This window comes from Salvelinus alpinus, chromosome 1 (assembly GCF_045679555.1).
Source record: "Salvelinus alpinus chromosome 1, SLU_Salpinus.1, whole genome shotgun sequence".
NCBI lineage: Eukaryota > Metazoa > Chordata > Actinopteri > Salmoniformes > Salmonidae > Salvelinus > Salvelinus alpinus.
The window spans coordinates 87,273,219-87,292,426 of record NC_092086.1 but is presented as its reverse complement, the minus strand read 5'-3'; the positions used below and the strand labels follow the sequence as shown (position 1 = coordinate 87,292,426).

The window sequence follows — 19,208 nt, the reverse complement described above, 5'->3', positions numbered from 1 at the left end:
GCATAGAAATGTCCCCCTGGCTTTTCAGTTGGTCAGTGTGCAGATGGGCAACTGTCGACAGTATATTGTGCAAGGCCCTGGTCAGTTCAGTGCCCTCCCCTGGGTGTTTCAGTTTCTGGCAGAGACTCCAGAAGTACTGCCTTTCAACCACTACCTCGTTGCCAAGCCTGGCAAACACACAGAACACATAGAAAGAACACATAGAACGGAAACCACTCGACAAGATTTGACACTGCCCACTGTGGACACATACTAAGCCATCTAAGATATTTTCTGTACAGTAGGCCTACAGTACATGCTCTTCTCAGATATTGCAAGTACATGTAACTTTATCATGCCCCTGATTCATTAAGGTCCAAAGAGTTGATCAGGCAATGCCAACAGAGATGGGGTAATGGCCACAGTCTAGACACACAGAAATCAAATGGGATCAGAATCAAAAGTGCATTTGGCTGATATCTACTGTACTGTCGTTGACCCTTGAGCATTTTTATTTTGGCATCAACTCATTACAACCCATCTGGGTGGTGTTCCAGTTTATTTGAAAGTGTTATATGCCTTTATGACACCCTCATAGGTGTCACGATCTGTTATGATGCACTGGTAGGGTTTCAGTCATAACCACAGGAAGTAGTTTGGGGGTGCTGTGAAAAAATATTTTGCCAGCGCTGAAGACGTCTATATTGGTCCACTAATACAGGACTAGTAAAGGATTGTATTTGAGTGTTTACCAGCATTTGTAACTTGAGTCTGATAATTATCTGTACAAAACAGTTAATCTGATAATACTTGAGGAATATGAAAATACTTGCTTGATATATGTTTTCCAGTTTCTTGAAATACTTTGCAAACGCAACTTATTTCTATGTGAAATCTTAAATGGTCTATTCATTCCTTTTCCATTTTAGTAGACACTCATATCCAGAGCAACTTACAGTAATGAGTGCACACATTTTCACACTTTTTATACTGGTCCTCCATCATTTACCTCCCTTGTTAGTGTAATGGTGAGAGGTTAGAATGTCTTGGGGGTATGATATTAGTGTGTCTGTATTTTTCTCACTCGTCATTATTCACGATTCATTCAGGATTAATGTAGAAGTTTTTAGAAACATATTGTATTCTTATTTACAATAAAAGTGACTCCAAAATGACACAATAAATTATTTACCATTCATTTCTATTTGGCAAAAAATGATCTGAAACACAACCAGAACAACAGCATATGCATCCAACAGATGTGTAGAGTCACAAGCTTAATGTAGTCATTGTGTGCTATGAATATGGGACCAAATACTTAACATTGTTTACTACTTTAATACACATATAATTGAATTTGTCCCAATACTTGTGGTCACCAGAAAGTATTCATACCCCTTCGCTTATTCCACATTTTGTTGTGTTACAGCCTGAATTTAAAATGGATTAAACATGTATTTTTCTCACACAATACCCCATAATGACAAAGTGAGAACATATTTGTAGAAATGTTTGCAAATGTATTGAAAATGAAATACAGAAATATCTCCTTTACATACTGTAAGTATTCACACCCTTGAGTCAATACTTTGTAGAAGCACCTTTGGCAGTGATTACAGCTGTGAGTCTTTCTGGGTAAGTCTCTAAGAGCTTGCCACACCTGGATTGTGCAACATTTGCCAATTATTCTTTTCCAAATTCTTCAAGCTCAGTCAAATTGGTTGTTGGTCATTGCTAGACAACCATTTTCAGATCTTGCCATAGATTTTCAAGTAGATTTAAGTCAACACTGTAACTCGGCCACTTAGGAACATTCACTGTCTTCTTGGTAAGCAGGTCCAGTGTAGATTTGGCCTTGTGTTTTATGTTATCGTCCTGCTAAAAGGTGAATTCCTCTCCCAGTGTCTGGTGGAAAGCAGACTGAACCAGGTTTTCCTCTAGGATTTCGCCTGTGCTTAGATCCATTCTGTTTCTTTTTTATCCTGTAAAACTACCCAGTCCTTAACGATTACAAGCATACTCATAACATGACGCAGCCACCACTATGCTTGAAAAAATGGGGAGTGGTACTCAGCAATGTGTTGTATTGGATTTGCCCCAAACACAACAATTTTGCAGTATTACTTTAGTGCCTTGTTGCAAACAGTATGCATGCTTTGGAATGTTTTTATTCTGTACAGGGCTTCCTTCTTTTCACTCTGTCAATTAGGTTAGTATTGTGGAGTAACTTCAATGTTGTTGATCCAATGTTGTTGTTATCACACTCTGTAACTGGTTTAAAGTCACCATTGGCATCATGGTGAAATCCCTGAGCTGTTTCCTTCCTCTCCGGCAACTGAGTTGGGAAGGAGTGTATTGATACACCATCCAAAGTGTAATTAATAACTTCACCATGCTCAATGTCTATTCAATGTCTGCTGTTTTTTGTTTACCCATCTATCAATAGGTGCCCTTCTTTGCAAGGCATTGGAAAACCTCCCTGGTCTTTGTGGTTGAATCTGTGTTTGAAATTCACTGCTCGACTGAGTGGATCTTACAGATAATTGTATGTGTAGGGTACAGAGATTAAGTAGTGATTAAAAAATTATGTTAAACACTATTATTGCACACAGAGTGAACCCATGCAACTTATTATGTACATTTTTAACTGAACTTATTTAGGCTTGCTATAACAAGGGGTTGAATACTTATTGACTCAAGACCTTTCATTTTTTATGAATTTGTCAACATTTCGAACAGTTCACCCGATACGGAGGAAAATACCCTCAATTGAAGCTGACAGTCTGCACATTAATGTCATAGTCATTGTGTCATTTCAAATCCAGTGCTGGAGTACAGAGCCAAAACAACAAAGCATGTGTCACTGTCCAAATACTTTGGAGCTCACTGTATATTTGAGACTTGAGGAGACAAGAATAACGGTGCAGGAAATATACATTTTGAAAAAGGCATTGATATTTAAAAAAAGGATGTTGTAATCTGATTTCACATTGATTTAACCAGGTATAACCCCATTGGACACGTCAGATAATGCAGTTGGGGGCTAGCGACCAGGCTGTAGCCCTGTTGTTATACACAATGCCTACCCCCCAAAAGTAATTGTGGATTTGATTATGGATTGAGTTACTTGGAGTACTCTACAGGCCACTCTATACTCCTGTTGGTGTCAAATGTTATCACAGGGCAGGAAACTCTCCAAATACTGTCATCTTGCCAGTCTGCCAATCCTGCCACTTTGCCAGGGGAGCCAGACCATCTTTCTATGCAGGTCATTGTCACACACCCCTCACACTCCCACACCACGTCATGCTGAACTTGAAGATGTTTGGAAATCAGTATTAGCATTAAATAATGGCTCATCAAAAAAAAAAAAGATTTAGTTTGATATCTATCACCTGCTACTTTACCGTCTTCCTTTCTGTGTCTCTTTTTTGTATTCACGCTCTCATTCTCTCCATCCTTCTTTCCCCTGTCATTTTCATTCTACCCACTGGGCATAGACATCAGTTCAACGTTTAGTTTTGATTTCAATTTGGTTGAGTTGTCAACTAACGTGAATTAAATGTGAAATCAACAAAAAATGGATTGGATTAAGGTTAAAAGTTGGGTAAAAAACAGACGAAATTCCCTTACATTGATTACTTTTTGTAAATCCAATAATTTCCCCACGTTGATTAAACGTCATCTCCTTTATTTTTTGTTGAAATGATGTACCAATTTTTGCCCAGTGTGTAGATTATTGTAGTCTTTTCTCTGTCTCTGCCTGTGCTTTTCTTTCTTCTCTTTCCTGGCCTGAGGGTCATTGGTCTCTGTTGAAAGTGCCTGGATACGGTCCAAGTCACACTAATGTGACCAGCTGCCAGTCTGCTGCCCGTTTGGAAACATTTTACCCTTGCCATTGCAGTCATAAAAAACGTGTTGCGAAAGTTCACAGACAGCCTTATCGCTGATGGACCAGATCTAACTCTAAGCTGTCACTGACCCTTGATTAATTAATCAGAACTGGATGACAGCTGTGTGCAAAGTTTATCCAGTGAATGAGACTTGAAAACACCTTTATTAAAATAAATTAACTGGTATTATAATACAAATGTACAATCTTAGTGACAAAAATGGCATCAGTTATTTTAACAGATTTTATTTTACAATATTAAAATAAATTAATATATGACCCTTCTGTTGAGACAGAGACATTGGGATTTTATATAAATGGAAACTTATTAAATCAGATATACTACCATTATGTAAAACAGTGTGTATAGTCTTTTATATAGGAATCTAGAGGCCTCATAAGTGAGGATACAGTGCACCACCCCATTACATGACATCTCCCTACAAATTCAACCTCTGACGATATGTGATAGGACATTCAACCTTAGGGCAATTCCACAGCTGAGACTCACCTTTTCACTGAACGTGTATGCCAAGCAAAAACCATTGATTGAAAAGTTTAACAAACCATACACCTATATTCAAAAGTCTACTTTTAACAATTGCCACTGAACATTTTACTAAAACACATTTACTTGAGGAACAGTGCAGATGCAAAGTTTGGTTAAATGACAGCAAAATCTCCTTACGTTTTTTATGTCACCACGTTTTCCAAAAACTTCCTGCAGAAGGAATCGGGTGTCAGCTATGATATGACACTTTGAATTTGAAAAAATCTATTTTGGTTATTGAACTACAGTACATGAAGTGGATCAACACCCGGTAACAGAATGATGGTAACAGAATGACATAACGGGTCCTTGATTTGTACTATACAGAAATGCATAATTGTTCATGTCATTCTCTTCATGGTGATGTATCCTAAATAGGTACACAAAGGTAGAAAAATGTAATATCCTCCTTTGCATGTTTGGGTATTATCCTACACACTGGCTATTATACTAATGAGCTCCGCCTCCAAACAAGAACAAATAGAGCACAGTACAGTCCAGTAGATTGTACTGTACTATACTGTACTCTACTTTTCTTTACTAAACTATACTCTACTCCACTCTACTTTTCTTTACTGTACTGTGCTCTACTGCAACTGTTGGTGAGAATTATTGCAGTCATTCTGTTACTGATTTTTTGGTCACTCTGTTACCGATTTGGTAACAGAGTGACACGTTATAATTCATAAACAAAATTGTTATCAGTGAAAACACTAACTGATTGGTAAGTCCATCTCCCGGCTAGCTGAAGAGGTCCATCAGCCACTCCTGGGCTACAATACCTATTTAGCCAATTGGCCTGGAGCCCTTTTACTGCCGGTTCGGAGCCCCACCCATCCTTCACGAGGGGGTTCTTCAACTGGCTACAACGTCGCGACATCCCCTGAATGCCCATCTGCTAGCCTGCTAGCCATGGCCCACTAGCTGTCTAGAGCATATTGGACTGTTAGCTGAAGAGATCCATCGGCTAATTTCTTGGGCCACTATACCTATTTTGCCAATTGGACTGGATCCCTTTACTACACGGAACCCTACTAACCCATCACGACTGGTCTTCTGACGTAACCGCACAAGGAGGCTCCGCACAAGGAGGCTATAACAGACTTCTTCCGTCGCGACGTCCTCTAAGGCCCTTCTGCTAGCTTGCTATCCCCGGCCCGCTAGCTGTCTGAATTGCCGTGTCTCTAGCCAGCCTAACTACTCACTGGACCCCTATGATCACTCGGCTACGCATGCCTCTCCCTAATGTCAATATGCCTTGTCCATTGCTGTTCTGGTTAGTGATTATTGTCTTATTTCACTGTAGAGCCTCTAGCCCTGCTCAATATGCCTTAGCTAACCCTCTAGTTCCACCTCCCACACATGCGGTGACATCACCTGGTTTAAATTATGTTTCTAGAGACAATATCTCTCTCATCATCACTCAATGCCTAGGTTTACCTCCACTGTATTCACATCCTACCATACCTTTGTCTGTACATTATGCCTTGAATCTATTCTATCGCGCCCAGAAACCTGCTCCTTTTACTCTCTGTTCCGAACGTACTAGACGACCAGTTCTGATAGCCTTTAGCCGTACCCTTATCCTACTCCTCCTCTGTTCCTCTGGTGATGTAGAGGTTAATCCAGGCCCTGCAGTGCCTAACTCCACTCCTATTCCCCAGGTGCTCTCATTTGTTGACTTCTGTAACCGTAAAAGCCTTGGTTTCATGCATGTTAACATTAGAATCCTCCTCCCTAAGTTTGTTTTATTCACTGCTTTATCACACTCTGCCAACCCGGATGTCCTAGCCGTGTCTGAATCCTGGCTTAGGAAGACCACCAAAACCCCAGAAATGTCCATTCCTAACTATACCATTTTCCGACTAGATAGAACTGCCAAAGGGGGCGGAGTTGCAATCTACTGCAGAGATAGGCTGCAGAGTTCTGTCTTACTATCCAGGCCTGTACCCAAACAATTCGAGCTTCTACTTTTAAAAATCCACCTTTCCAGAAATAAGTCTCTCACTGTTCCCGCCTGCTATAGACCACCCTCTGCCCCTGGCTGTGCACTGGACACCATATGTGAATTGATTGCCCCCCATCTATCTTCAGAGCTCGTGCTGCTAGGTGACCTAAACTGGGACATGCTTAACACCCCAGCCATCCTACAATCTAAGCTTGATGCCCTCAATCTCACACAAATTATCAATGAACCTCCCAGGTACAACCCCAAATCCGTAAACACGGGCACCCTCATAGATATCATCCTAACCAACTTGCCCTCCAAATACATCTCTGCTGTTTTCAACCAAGATCTCAGCGATCACTGCCTCATTGCCTGTATCCATAATGGGTCCGCGGTCAAACGTCCACCCCTCATCACTGTCAAACGCTCCCTAAAACACTTCAGCGAGCAGGCCTTTCTAATCGACCTGGCCCGGGTATCCTGGAAGGATATTGACCTCATCCCGTCAGTAGAGGATGCCTAGTTATTCTTTAAAAGTGCCTTCCTCACCATCTTATATAAGCATGACCCATTCAAAAAATGTAGGACCAGGAACAGATATAGCCTTTGGTTTACTCCAGACCACGAAAACATCCTGTGGCATACTGCATTAGCATCGAATAGCCCCCGTGATATGCAACTTTTCAGGGAAGTTAGGAACCAATATACACAGGCAGTTAGGAAAGCTAAGGCTAGCTTTTTCAAATTTGCATCCTGTAGCACAAACTTAAAAAGGTTCTGGGACACTGTAAAGTCCATGGAGAATTAGAGCACCGAAATTGTTGTAACCCCTATTACTAGCCTGTTCAACCTCTCTTTCGTATCATCTGAGATTTCCAAAGATTGGAAAGCTGCCGCGATCATAGCCCTCTTCAAAGGGGGAGACACACTAGACCCAAACTGCTACAGACCTATATCTATCCTACCCTGCCTTTCTAAGGTCTTCGAAAGCCAAGTTAACAAACAGATTACCGACCATTTCGAATCCCACCGTACCTTCTCCGCTATGCAATCTGGTTTCAGAGCTCGTCATGGGTGCATCTCAGCCACGCCCAAGGTCCTAAATGATATCATAACCACCATCGATAAGAGACAATACTGTGCAGCCGTTTTCATCGACCTGGCCAAGGCTTTCAACTCTGTCAATCACCACACTCTTATCGGCAGATTCAACAGCCTCGTTTTCTCAAATGACTGCCTCGCCTGCTTCACCAACTACTTCTCTAATAGAGTTCAGTATGTCAAATCGGAGGGCCTGTTGTCCGGACCTCTGGCAGTCTCTATGGGGGTGCCACAGGGTTCAATTCTCGGGCCGACTCTCTTCTCTGTATACATCAATGATGTCGCTCTTGCTGCTGGTGATTCTCCAATTCCACCTCTACGCAGAAGACACCATTCTGTATACTTCTGGCTCTTCTATGGACACGTTGTTAACTAACCTCCAGACGAGCTTCAATGCCATACAACTCTCCTTACGTGGCCTCCAACTGCTCTTAAATGCAAGTTAAACTAAATGCATGCTCTTCAACCGATCGCTCCCCGCACCTGCTCGCCCGTCCAGCACCACTACTCTGGACGGTTCTGACTTAGAATATGTGGACAACTACAAATACCTAGGTGTCTGGTTAGACTGTAAACTCTCCTTCCAGACTCACAATAAGCATCTCCAATCCAAAAGTAAATCTAGAATCGACTTCCTATTTCCTAACAAGGCATCCTTCACTCACGCTGCCAAACATACCCTTGTAAAACTGACCATCCTACCGATCCTCGATTTCGGCGATGTCATTTACATAATAGCCTACAACACTCTACTCAACAAACTGGATTCAGTCTATCATAGTGCCATCCGTTTTGTCACCAAAGCCCCATATACTACCCACCACTGCGACCTGTATGCTCTCGTTGGCTGGCCTTCGCTTCATACTCGTCGCCAAACCCACTGGCTCCAGGTCATCTACAAGTCTTTGCTAGGTAAATCCCCGCCTTATCTCAGCTCACTGGTCACCATAGCAGCACCCACCCGTAGCACTCGCTCCAGCAGGTATATTTCACTGGTCACCCCCAAAGCCAATTCCTCCTTTGGCCACCTTTCCTTCCAGTTCTCTGCTGCCAATGACTGGAACGAACTGCAAAAATCACTGAAGCTGGAGACTCATATCTTCCTCACTAACTTTAAGCACCAGCTGTCAGAGCAGCTCACTGATCACTGATCACTGCACCTGTACATAGCCCATCTGTAAATAGCCCATCCAACTACCTCATCCCCATACTGTATTTATTTATTTATCTTGCTCCTTTGCACCCCAGTATCTCTACTTGCACATTCATCTTTTGCACATCTATCACTCCAGTGTTTAATTGCTATATTGTAATTACTTCGCCACCATGGCCTATTTATTGCCTTACCTCCCTTATCTTACCTCATTTGCACACACTGTACATAGGCTTTTTCTACTGTATTATTGACTGTGTTTGTTTATTCCATGTGTAACTCTGTGTTGTTGTATGTGTCAAACTGCTTTGCTTTATCTTGGCCAGGTCGCAGTTGTAAATGAGAACTTGTTCTCAACTAGCCTACCTGGTTGAATAAAGGTGAAATATTTTATTTTATTTTAAAATAAGTAGTGGCTCTTAGCTTTCATTTGACAATTTGATATGCTCCTCCTATAAACTGCACATGTTGGTGCTCATGGGTCCTTTTACATGGAAATAACCCTTACACAAGTCTCAAATCTCCTTGACAGATGTCACTTCAAATCCTCTTGACAGATGTCTCGGGAATAAGTGAAGAAATGTGGCTCTCGGATAATTATACTAGTCCCCTGTTACCTTGTCCTGAGGAATGGAAAATGCATGTAGGCTACCATCTGAAAGAATTGGACATATTGAGCGCTTAAACAGTGTACATTTATGCATTTTTAAAAAACACAGATTTTTTTATATTTTGTAAAATATCTGCAGGCATTACATTTTTCTTAAGATGGGAAATAAGTAAATAAGTGTGGGATGGGCACATACTCAATACAGTGGTTTACATGAAGGGAAATATCCATATCCATATCATATTACATGTCCATATCAATTCATTGGTTTGCTTGTCTTCTGTAGTTTGGTCTGGATCCTTCAGTTGGTTATGGCAGTAAAGGTTTATCTGTTTGAGGAAAGTCAAGTGAGAGGATTTGGTGGTGCAACACCAAAGGTGGTTTGGAAGCCTCTCTCGCCTCTCTTTCCTCTCCTTCTCCTCCCCTCTATTTTCTCTCCCTCTACCCTCTCTCTCTCTCTCCTGGTTGTGAGTTCTGCTCAGACGAAGCTAAGGTGTTGGTCCTCTGGCACTCCGTACTTGCCCTTGTGCTCCTCAAACAGCTGGCTGAGTTCTTCTGTGTAGAGCTGATGGAGGGCATCCAGCTCCTCCACTGTGGGCTTTTCATTCTTCTCCACTCTGATTGGCCGTCCCACTGTGTAGAGGTCAAAGGGTATGCATGATGATATCCCGTTCAAATATAGGTTGCTGTAGTAGTGCATAACGCACAAAAATGTATTTGCTTTTTGGATATGATTTTTATTGAAGGTATTTGTTTAACATAATATGATGGCATTTTCAAGTGGGGATTGCCAAATAGATGTACACAGTGCCAGCCACTGTTGCTGAGAGGTTGCAGCCAACTGACACAATCAAACTATCTAGCAAGTCAAATATATCCAATGGGCAAATGTGTCCCTCTCTGCCAGATAGTTTACTGCCAAAAACAATAATTGCCTTTGCAACATAGTGCCTTTAAGCTAGAGAAAAGGATAAATAAATTGGGTAGATATAGTGGACAGCTACTGATAACCCCTCTGGCTTCAACTGGCAAGGCCCAACATTTCTAAAACCTTGCTTAGAGTTATCTGGTCTACTTAACTATGAAATTGGAACATTGTCCTAGGCAGTAATTTAGAGTGACAGTGAAGATCAGACAGTGACTCACCCACAGTGTTGATGGGCTTCCTGTAGGGCATGATACCAAAGCTGTACTGGAAGATGCCCCGCGCATGGAAGAGGGGCAGAGAGATACCCATGATGCTCTGCAGCTTGTCCTGAATCCAGCGGAGACAGGTGCCTCGAGGGTTCTCCACCTGGTCAAACAACTCGTTCTCTCCAAAGGAGAAGACTGGCACCAGATGGGCACTATAGAGGGAATAGGTGGAGGAGAGGAGATGAGGAGAGCGGAGAGGGGTGGTAGAGAGGTGAGGTGAGACAGAAGTTTGGCCTTCAGTTTTGTTACGGTCATCTCTATGAGTTTGTAAGGTACAGTATATTTGTAGAACGCAGACCCATGCAGTTTCCATTTCACTACTAGGTGTTGAAGTTATTCCTAAACTATTCTACTATTTATGAAATTCATAAGCAGTCATGTAAAACATGTGATTTGAGCAAGCTTTGTGTATCCCACAAAATAAGTTATGAGCTACTGTAGCTGGACTTGCTGTATAACCAGCAAAGTCAAGGGAAAACTGAATTGTGTAACACTGGTGTCACTTGACTCGTCCCTCTGCATGTCATACAGTGCTTGCACGCACCCAATAGAAATTCCCAAAGGGCTTACACAAGTCACTATTTCAGGAAGCTGCCCACAAGTACACACTGTACATATTCATATCAAACTATGATGAAGTGATTGATACAATTGAAGTCACTTGTGCAACCATGAGAGTAGTTATAAGATTTCATCAGAGACAAAGATAATAAAATGTCCTCCTTCCCCTCTGGCACTGGTCTTACCCATGTTCCATTGCCAGTTTGACAAAACCTTTCTTATTGGCCAAGAGAATGGTGAAAGCGCCAGGGCGTGCGTCCAGGGCCTCGGGGGCTCCTCCCACTGCTATAACAACAGCATTCCCACCTCCCTGTCGACGTAACAGATAGCTGGCACTCTCCTTGTCCGAGGGAATCAGACCTGGGAAACACATTAGACACACAGGTCAGGTGTTCGTAACAGTGGGGGGAAAGTTTGGAACACTATTCTTCACTGTCGAACGATGATCAAACTCAAAGATGTTAATTTGCATCATGCTGGTTGTCCCCAATCAATCAATCAACTAGTGAATCCGATGTATTTATATTACCCTCTTGTCTTTACAACAACATACACTGAGTATACCAAACATTCAGAACACCCTCTGAATGGCACACATACAAAATCCATGTCTCAATTGTCTAAAGGCTTAAAAATCCTTCTTTAACTGGTCTCCTTCCCTTCATCTACACTGATTAAAGTGGATTTAACAAGTGACATCAATAAGGGATGATAGCTTTTCACTTGGATTCACCTGGTCAGTCTATGTCATGGAAAGAGTTCTTAATGTTTTGTATACTGTATGTCAAAGTGTTTCACAGTAACCCGGCCTTGACCTAAACCCAACCCCACTAACCTGCCATCATGATGTAGTCTCTGAAGAAGGGGGCTCTGAACCAGAGAGGCAACATCAGCAGGAAGCTGTCAAGGCCAGTGAACAGCTTCCTGAAACCTGTAGCGTACGTACAGAAGTTAATGAAGGCTCCAGCCACCAGCACCCCATGGGGATGGAAACCAAGGATGTAGTTCTTCCCGGGGTCCAAGTCTGCTGTCTTCACCAGCTGCAACACACAGGGGATTCACTTGTGAATTCAATAGTCATAATAGTTATGTAGTTATGTACTATACAGTAAACAGGGTGCATCACATTCATTTCTAAATCTGAATCTTTGTGAGAGATTTTCTGAAACGTTTCAAAGATATATTGAATCTCTAGGAAGCCTATGAATTGACTTCCAGGTATTTGGCCTATATCTTCATGTCATGTGTATCTTCATCACATGTCACCTGTGTGAGTTCTAGTTGTTGTTCGCCTGCCTCCACAGGGGCTGTGAGTAGAGACTATCCTGCCTCTAACCAGTATCAACCAGTGTCGCCTGTCTCTTTGCACGGGCAGATAGGAGATAAACAGGAGGAAGGATCATGCCTGTTGTCTCCCTTGATAGGATGGTCACAGGTCACTGGATGGGGGCAAAGTTTCTTGTTAGCTAGCCATGTGCCGGGAATGTTATGCCCATACATGTCAAACCAAAGCTGCTAAAAACACTTTTTGTATCGACCTCAGTGTTTGAGATTAGCAGACCAAGGCCAATGAGCTCCAATAATCAAGTCCCCACCTATTAGTTATAGGGCTACGCTAACCTCTTACTAGCAAAGCAAGGGTAGTCATAGTAAACACTAAGCAGGCTTTGGGTGGGCTGCATTGACTTAATGGATTGAGATGATTCATTCAAGGACGAACCACCAATTGTTAATAACCCGTTTGACCTTCTCTCGTTCCTTCTCTTGTTTGTCTGTAGTCCTCTGTCTAATCATGAGATTTTGCTGTTTCCAAAACCAGATTACAGAATTAGTCAAACTCTAAGACTAAATATGCCAATAATATTTCTGATTCTGTTGTCTGGGGCCATGCAGTCATCGGATGTCTGGGGGTATTTGGCTGACCCCAATATCTCAGCATGGGGAATGCATGTTTGGGAGTGTACTGAATGTATATTGGGGAATGAAGCTTTATCAAAGTTTGGCTTATTGGCCAACAAAGATGTCGTATGAGTGAGAATGGAGCTCTAGTCATGGGTTGCCATAGAGATAACACTGGCCAATTATTTAATGACCACAAATTATTTTGGTCTGTACTGGAGACAGCCTCTATTTTTATTAGCTCCTGTTCCTCCATGTTTACAAACAGAATGGGTGTCCACTCCTATGCCCGCTGATACGGTGAACCCATTTTTCACATAATCTCCCACTCATGCTTGATATACAGTAACCTACATTATATTTAACTCTACCATTTGAACTCAGCAGAGGTTTTAGGCATGCTGTTGGATTTTGGCTTGGAGTTGGGTTCAAACATGACGAAAAGTGTATACATTCTCCAAATTCAAAGTGATGAGAGGAGTCAGTGTCTATAAACTATAGTCACATGTTTTCAGTTTGCATGTCGGGGTGCAGGCGGAGGAAATGACGCTGTCATTAGGGATGGTAGTGGAGAACCAGACCTCAGTAAAAGCGATAACACCCTCTGAAGGACACTGCTCTGTTCAGACTAACATTTGCTCTTTATTCCAGCCTTAATAATGCATGAAGTCAGATGCTCAGTTGGCACTTAGGGGATAATACAAGGGAAATTACATTCCAGGTTTGAAGAAGTGATCTTTGTTTGATACTTGGTATCTGGTTGTGTTTAATGTACTGTATCTTTCCTTGAGAAATTAAGGAAAGTCCATATGAACTAACGATGATGATGCTCGTTCACTGTAAATTCCCGTGTGGAATCGATCTGTGTAAATTCACCATGTGGCATTCAGAACCAATTCATGTTTTGCTTGAGGGAGACATTACTCTCTCTAATACAGTTTTTCTCAGTGGTGTAGTGGAGGGTATACGCAAGTTTACGTCATAAACCCACTTCTTTTTTTGCGTCCATTGCGTATACTCACTTCTTAATCCCCATGATGCATATCAAAGTAGTGTAGTGGAGGCATACACCATATAAATTATTAAGGTTGATGGAACAGATCAGAATGTTTAGCTTAAAATGTTGATAAACTATACATTTCTTTACATTTTAGGCGCAGCAATGTGCACACGGCGGTAGGCCTACATGCAAATATTCCAAAAAGCTATTTGCAGGAAAACACCATTTTAAAATGTGCACCACACATGCAAACGGTTTCATGGACAGAGATGGAAATATCATTAGAAATGTAGAAAGAGGGAAGATCTAAAGATGCATCAACTATCATGGGTTGCTAATGTGACTAGGATAATAGGATAATGCCTTTGGCTGCTAGACAATGAAAGTAAGTTAACAGAAAACCAATAGAACGCATCCGAGGAAGTCTTTATAAAATAATTTCCTCTATAGGCTACTTTGAAGCAAGTTAAGACATGCCTCATAATATAAAGAAAAAAGTCCAGGTTTCAAACAATTAAAGAACAAAAAATATATAGCAATCCTAGCCGTCTTCTGGTAGATGGAAAGGCTTTCCCAAAAACCTTCTCAATGAAATGGAAACTAGCTACAAACTAGCCTATGCCTACCTGATAGAATGATATCATGATTATTTGCATCAATCCAGTGGCCATTCGTTTTGCAAACTCAATTTTACAAAAACACCACACTTGAATTAAAGGGTAACTACACTCTACAGTTCATACATTTTCCCCAGACCACAAAAGTGGTCTCTGGATGTGGTTTAAACATTGTTATGGACTTAGAACATCTAATGTTGTTTTTCTATTAAAAAGTGTGACTAAGAGTGAAAACCTGAAAAATAATATGCAATGTGCCTACTTGCACAGTACAGCTTGGGTTGGGATTTATCATTTCAGGACATTCAGAAAGTGTCACTGTTTCTCATATAACTTTTCTCACAGGGCGCCTTTCCTTCGCCGGGCAGACCTTATGGGAAATTTTGTACAACCATTTTTTGGATCTGTGTTAAAACGTCTCTATAGCGAAACAGCAATGATCAAATGCTCAAATACATTTACAGAACTTCTGATAATTTTCTTGCCTTTGTACCCGAGTTGAATATCTAACGCCCCCTTTTGCAAAACTAAATTCAAATGTCATGAGTGAATACAAAATTCACTGATAAGTGCTTTCTTCACAGAATATTAACACATTGTTTTCATTAGAAGATAAATGTGTGCAATTGTTTACAGCATTCTGTAACTACTGTGCACAAAGGTCTGAAATCATCCCATCATTCATACCATGTACAATATAGGGAAATATCTAGGCAATGAGGACTGCCTAATTTCTGTGATATCTTTTTAAAAGTTGGGTTACTCCTAAGTACAAGCATTTCGCTACACTCGCATTAACATCTGCTAACCATGTGTATGTGACCAATAAAATTTGATTTGATTTGATCATCTCCAACATTGATAACTTTGAAAATCGATAACATTGTTCCAAGAAATGCTTAAATGTGATTGAGAAAAACTGTCAAACATATTTGCCTTAATACAAATCTGTCTGTAGACTCAATAACCAAATGAAAAAATACTAGTTTACTATAGAATACAACAGTACTTACTACAGAATGTAATAAACTATAGTATACTATACTACACACTGTAGTCTCCTTCGATTATGTGTAGTACTTATTATAGAATGTTATAGTATATTGCAGAATACTATAGTAAATACTACAGTATTATCTGCATAAAAACACTAGTAAATACTACAGTCTGCAAAAACATTACACTTTAACTATAGCAAATACTACAGTATTTATTTTGCATAGCCCCTCTCATTCCCCACCCCCATATCGCAATTTGTGCCACTCATACAGTAAGTGAGAAACCTACATGCCAAGTATAGACCATATATTGTGTTCCGTACTGGTTATAGAAAAGAACAGAAGCCCTGAACTAGCCGTTCAAACTGCAGTCCTACATACCAACAAGTGAAGTAAAAAATGTGCTCTTTCAGTATTTCTCCAGTAAGGAGAAAGAAGTGGCCTTGGGAAAACACTGGACACACTGGAAAGGTGATGGTAAGGACACACTGTGATAAGTACAACAGTACAAGAGATAAGCATCCTATCAAGAAAGATATCAGACTCACTGATAACAACAGATACAGTATAATTCATAGCAAGTCTCTTGCCCTAGTATCACTGTTTTTCCTATAATCACTTTTTTTGAAGAACTTAGCTAGTATTCCATTTTCTGTACCATTTCATGTAACAGTAAAAGCAGATAACTATTATAACTAATAGAAAAGATAATGGGATATTAACATAAAAATGAACAATTTGATGAGCATGCTTTGTTACATGTTTACAATGAAGGTTTACATTGGTATGTCCCACTTAGACTGTCCTTGGAGATTTAAAGGCATCTCTGAATAAGATAAACACTACATTTATCTGAGGCTGATTTCTAGGTCATCTGAAAAATCAATGATCAATAGAAGCTTTAAAAAAAGAGACACTGTCACTCAGTTCAAGCGAAAAAATAGGTCTATATCAAATCAAATTTGTCACATACACGTGTTTAGCAGATGTTATTGCGGGTGTAGCGAAATGCTTGTGTTGCTAGAGCTAACGAAATAACACAAAAACACAAAATACTGCAAAGTTTTCTAAGAGCTAGAAGCACGGGAGAACTGTCGGCTCCATTTTTATTTCTGTCAGAACAACAATCATGGATTTAACAATGGCAAAGAATTTATAATTACTCATGTGACCCGATTGAAACTTTGAAATAGTTTATAGTAGATAACAAAGTTCTGCATTGTAACTGGAAGGAGAAATACACTGCTGAGTCATTTTGTTGTTGATGTTCACATGCTTATCAGTGCTTATCAGTACAGAACAAAGTGTAAATTCTGACCAAGGGCAAGAGCGTGGACCCATCTCAGCAGAGACAGTTCTTAGGATAAGACCATTGATGATCAAATAAATTCCAATTTACATCTCTCAGCTGAACTTGTCTCTCTATGCACAATCCATATTCCACCACTAGATGGAGACATCAACCAGCAACAGCTGTGGAAGGGCCCATCCCTCCCTCGTGTCAAAAAACATGCACTGACCTGGGCCCTGCTCTTTTATTGATAAGCCCCCCAAATAATATAGACACAAACACTCATATGTATTTTTCTGGCATCACTCCTAAGCTGAGACCTGACAAAGAATGAGATCTGACAGCAAATGAGCCAATTACAGTGGGATCAGAATGGGCAGCAGGAGGATGTGGCCATCATGCAGAGGGAGCATACATACCTCCACACAATGAGAGACCTCATTCTATAATTGGCATTATCAGTTGTGCTGTCTGGCTGGGCCCTGCCTGCTCCTGTATAGAGATAAGGGCTGAGGAGCCACTGCCAGATCGCTGGACTCATCCGCTGCGGAGGGCTCTAGCCTCCAGTCCAAATAACACAGGGGGGATTTGAGATGAGGATGATAGAGTTTACTGGTAGCAAGAGATGTTGGAGATACTGCCTGACCTCTAACCAATAAATTGAATAAAGGACTTTACATCTCCATAGTATATGCACTCCCACAGAGAATGTATGAGAATTGTCTGTATTTATATGAAACATGTATTCTCAACTGAACATTAAAAAAAGGACAACTCTACACTACAGTTCTGACTGAGTATTGTCATCAGCAGCTCGCAGTAAAATCAGTAAAGTCAGTAAAGTCATCCCACCTTGACAGGGAAGTAGTCCCTCATGTAGTCCCAGACACGTAGATGGCACAGGAAGTGGAACTTGCGGCCCCCCTTAGACGGCGTTTCCCAGTCGACGAAAAACCAACAGGCATACAGCACGCTGATCAGCCAGAACCGCGTGAACATCAACACAAAGAACATCATGATGCAGCATGGCGCTGGAGTAAGACGACCAATACAGAGAGCCAGACAGACAGAGACACATAAACATTAGTCAACTGGGAATATTAGTGTTAAAAATCTATTTCACAGAAATGGAATACATGTATTTAGTTTTCTATGTGATTTGGTCGTTTATATGAGAAAAACAGTGGAGGTGCGGCAGTCTATAAGTTGGGGTGCCTTGAGGTTGATAGAGCAGCTTTATGAGGTGAAGGGCACTGCACTATTAGGTTACAACTTAACCTGCTGACGCACTGAGCAGCAGAGGGACAGGGAAGAGAGAGAGGGACAGGGAAGAGAGAAAAGGGAGGGGTAGAGAGAGAGACCTTCTAAGCAAACCAAGAATTGTACTACAACTCAAGCCATGAGTTTGACCACGTTGCTTGAACAGATTAACCAATAACTAGGACCCAGAGTTTCTTGGTCATGAAAAACCAATACCAAGCAGTGAGTTCCTTCTTGTCCACTAGGTACCACTGATGTATCCAATCCCTCTATGGGAGAATAAAAAGTGTGGATGGCCTAATGGACAAATCTTTTGTGACACACACTGGCATGATATCATGCACGGAAGACCATGGAGGTGTCTCCACTGTCTAACACATGTTATGTAAGAGTTAGTAAAGAGTAACTTAAGGCAGTGTCTTCTGCATGCACTTTCTTTGGTCCGTTTCAGGCACAACTCCATGGGAAGTCAGCCAGCAGTGAGCCTGCCTGGCAACTCTCATAGAATTCAATTTCAGCTTCTCCACACCGAGCAACCCATTAAATAAACAAAACTATACACAAGCCTCCCCACTTGTTACGCAATGAGGAAGAAAGACTAACTAACACCGTTGCACAGCACACAAACACACATAGACAGGTCAGGACAAACAGAGCAGAGACACAGACACTCACCCAGGCCGAGAAAGGAAAAGACCCACTGCAGCACTGAGGCCATCTGCAGTCTCCTGGTTAGTGGCAAGTCAGTAGGGGCAAATTGGATCTTCATGGTGAGGAACTGGAGAAAGCCGAGAGCTAGGCAGTGCAGGCAGATGGGAGGGTGAGGTCTGGGACTAGTACACCCAGGAGAGGAGTGAGCAAAGTGGGTCCAAAGTCTGCCTCTCTCCCTCTTTCTTTAGTCTTCCTATCGTTTTATCTCTGTAATCCTTTCAATGAATGGGTTGATTGCTCAACCCATATCTATAGCTTCAAGAACTTTGATCTTGCTGTTACTGAGCAGCTTTAAATGCCCTTCACTTTGAACACTAAACAAAGTAAAGTTATTGTACAGTGAGCTGTCAGCAACAATAGTGTGAAATGAGCCAGTGTATTTATAGATACTGCATAGTTTGACAGCCTGTAGCCAATCAATATCCAGATTAGTTTTCCATTAAG

General features: G+C 41.3%; 1 protein-coding gene across 1 annotated transcript; it reads right to left on the bottom strand.

Moving 5' to 3' along the window:
* Positions 1–9,296: 9,296 nt before the first annotated feature.
* On the bottom strand, positions 9,297–19,017 carry LOC139532619 (2-acylglycerol O-acyltransferase 2-A-like). Its single transcript, XM_071330456.1, has 6 exons — positions 18,729–19,017; positions 17,646–17,824; positions 11,824–12,028; positions 11,174–11,348; positions 10,380–10,579; positions 9,297–9,866 (listed from the first exon to the last, which is right to left on the bottom strand). Exons 1-6 carry the CDS (start codon positions 18,820–18,822, stop codon positions 9,712–9,714), a joined length of 1,008 nt encoding a protein of 335 aa, XP_071186557.1. The 5' UTR covers positions 18,823–19,017; the 3' UTR covers positions 9,297–9,711.
* Positions 19,018–19,208: the final 191 nt, after the last annotated feature.

Bases quoted from the DNA above. Each gene is read 5' to 3' on its own strand.
- LOC139532619 (XM_071330456.1), bottom strand. From the start codon at position 18,822: ATGAAGATCCAATTTGCCCCTACTGACTTGCCACTAACCAGGAGACTG. The intron at 17,825-18,728 runs GTGAGTGTCTGT...GTCTTACTCCAG, and splicing joins CTTTTCCTTTCTCGGCCTGG to CGCCATGCTGCATCATGATG. The intron at 10,580-11,173 runs GTAAGACCAGTG...TTCCCTCTATAG, and splicing joins AAACTGGCAATGGAACATGG to TGCCCATCTGGTGCCAGTCT.